At 41.1% G+C, this 2746-nt stretch overlaps 1 protein-coding gene across 1 annotated transcript in view; it reads left to right on the top strand.

Moving 5' to 3' along the window:
- The window catches only part of LOC106940264 (exoglucanase A-like), an 18282-nt gene that overhangs the window by 5468 nt on the left and 10068 nt on the right, over positions 1-2746 (top strand). The window contains exon 3 of the mRNA XM_015022955.1: positions 5-127. Coding sequence (XP_014878441.1) covers positions 5-127 — 123 coding nt within the window. The remainder of the gene's footprint in view (positions 1-4; positions 128-2746) is intronic.

The raw sequence follows: 2746 nt of genomic DNA, 5'->3' as shown, positions 1-2746 counted from the left end.
CCAGATGGAGATGGACCAGTGAACTACACAGTCTCATCTCTCACTGCTGGAACCAGATACACATTCACTCTCTTCACTGTGTTTGAAAATGTGAGAATCAATGTAGAGCAACTGACAGCTGTGACTGGTAAGATATTTAATTGCACAACGTAACTTATCACACCATCATTTCCTTTGGTTTTATTTTGATAAAAATACATTCATAAACCATTTGTAAAACATTGTCTGAATTATCCATTTTTCTAGTGCTGTTTGTGTATGTACTTGGTATTGAGACAAAACCTACAGATTCCAAACTATGACCAACTTCTCTGTTAGTCATCAGTTACAACAAAACTCGGGAGCAAATACTTATGTTTCCTCATGAAAAGCTCACATTGTTTTCACCAGTTCCTGAACAATCAGCACTTCTTGTTTTCAGTTAGTACTGAAAACCCCTTAACCTTCACCCCTGGAAATTACAATGGAAAATGCAGCTCAATTGTTCAACTGCTTTTTAAGGGTTTTAGAATGAATTATTCAGTCTTTCAATGCTTTATACCCTTAACTGGTAGGACCAAAGTCACCAAAAACGGCTGAAAAGTTATACCCAAATTAAATCAGCTGCTGTTTTTGAGTAATTTTTGTAGTACAAGCACAATCTTGGTCTCTTTATGAAGAAGACAAGCTAAATTTTCTAATTTTGTTTGTAGCTATTAAGTTTGTAACAAAAAAACAATTTAAAAATTTCGCTTCACCCGGATTTTTCATTTCCATTCATGTAAATACACATTGAGTGTGTAATGTATGGACTGGGAAATACCATAAATCTGTAGAATAAAAGCAGAGGTACCCAACCTTTTTATTACCGTGGACGGTCAAGACTTGGAAATTTTGTTGCGGCCCGGCGGCGGAGGGGAATGTTGGTGGAACCGTTAGATCAGGCTTCTGCATGTTGGTGTTCCCGCTAAAGCCTGAATATGCCTAATGTTGGTTGTCTTGGCCCTTTTATCGCAACCTGTGGGGTTTTTTCTGACTGGGGACGAGAATACAACCTGTTGCATGTGACAGGTAGCCAATCAGAAAGCTCGGTGACGTAAGAACAGAGGGGAATCCCAAACAGCTGACATATCGCGCAATTGAGAGTCTGGTGGATATCGGAGATGATATGTGGAAATGTTTATTATAAATAAAGGTCATTATTATATATGTTTATTATGTTTATTCAGTTAAAAATGTTAACTATGAAAAAACATAGTCACCTCTAAATCATAGTGCAGCAAATAGAGCGGCTGCTCCCGCTGTCTTTTATCCACCCCTTTTCTTTTTGTTACGTCTTTTATCTCTTAAAATGAGTCCACAAACTGTCACTATTGCTTCTACATCATCATCCGTGTTTGGTTATTCTAAATTCCCGTATGCTATGTTGGGGTTTTACTGGATTATCCTCTGGAATCGGGATGTTCGTGACTGGAATCGGTTCGTGTTGCTCCTGCCTTGTGGCTGAACACGAACCGATCGAACCTGTTGGACTTTTATCAGCTCTGTGGTCACAGAGGTTTGGAGAATCGGCCGACAATCTTTAAATCTTGCCGTCTATACCAGACTGAAGACTCACAAGCTCTACTCATCTCCTCTCGACCACTGCCCAAACTCTCTCTGACTTTGGTCGCTATGGTAACGTTTACATATCCCTTCAAAATAAGATACAGATGCGCCACAAAAACGAGCATTTTACTTTCGTGAAAATTTTAACTCACGATAATGACTAACGGGAGCCCTGAGCTTGTTTCTCTGCAACGAGACGGTCCCATCTGGGAGTGATGAAAGACAATGACACCCGAAGTGTTGCTTATATCCACAGCCTGCTTGGTCTCTACGTGGTGAAGCCGTTTGAAGCTTCATTGCCTCATTAGCAGCCGGTCGCCGCATGTTACACAGAGCGGCTTGTAATGTTTGACTCACCTACCGGTCCCGGATAAATCCATCCTCCTGTCTCTTCTCTGGGCCTTTTCCCCTTTGCCAAGAAACTTTCCAAAGACATCTGATCCGTTTCTTACTCATTTTGCTGCTTGTGGGCTCAATGTTGGCGCACAAGTAACGGAGAGAATCCGGTTAAAGGATTTTCAAAATAAAAGATCCTCCAGACTCAAACAATACATAAAACAGAAATATTTAATTATTTCTTGTGCGGTCCATGGGTTGGGAACCCCAACCCATGGTTGGGGTCCATGGGGTCCAAGTAAAGTATTCAAGAATACTTTACTTGAATAAAGTATTCTGCTCATGGATTCAAGATTGATCAAAATAGCACAAAAAAGAAATGTCATTTTGGACATGTTTATTTATGAGGATGTACAGGTGTTGTCCAAGTGTGCCATTCGAAGTCTCCATTTGGCGTCTCCAAATGGCACACTTGGACAACACCTGATATACAAACTTCAAATGATTCGAACTCCTCAGTGCTTCAACATAGAGTCATCAATGAGGCTCTAATGAAAGATAATGACCAGAGGAATCTTCTGGTAGACACAATATTACTCATAGTAATATTGTTTTGAAATTACTTATAATGATATAAATAAAATAGCATATCTGAGGGGTTAGCGTATAGTCAGACCTCCTCCCGCTTCTTGCAATATGCTGTCTGTCTGTCCTCCCCCAGCACTCGATGGTACACTAGACCTCGCCCAGCCCCGCCACCATCTCTCCTTCAACCCTCCCCTCAGGCCCCCTCTTTCCCCCCTGCCGCATTTCCTCCAGCAGT

This window comes from Poecilia latipinna, unplaced genomic scaffold (genome assembly GCF_001443285.1).
Source record: "Poecilia latipinna isolate Pla-1442-1.1 unplaced genomic scaffold, P_latipinna-1.0 Scaffold3150, whole genome shotgun sequence".
Taxonomy (NCBI): Eukaryota; Metazoa; Chordata; class Actinopteri; order Cyprinodontiformes; family Poeciliidae; genus Poecilia; species Poecilia latipinna.
The sequence above is the reverse complement of the archived record's forward strand: the minus strand, read 5'-3'. Positions and strand labels throughout refer to the sequence as shown.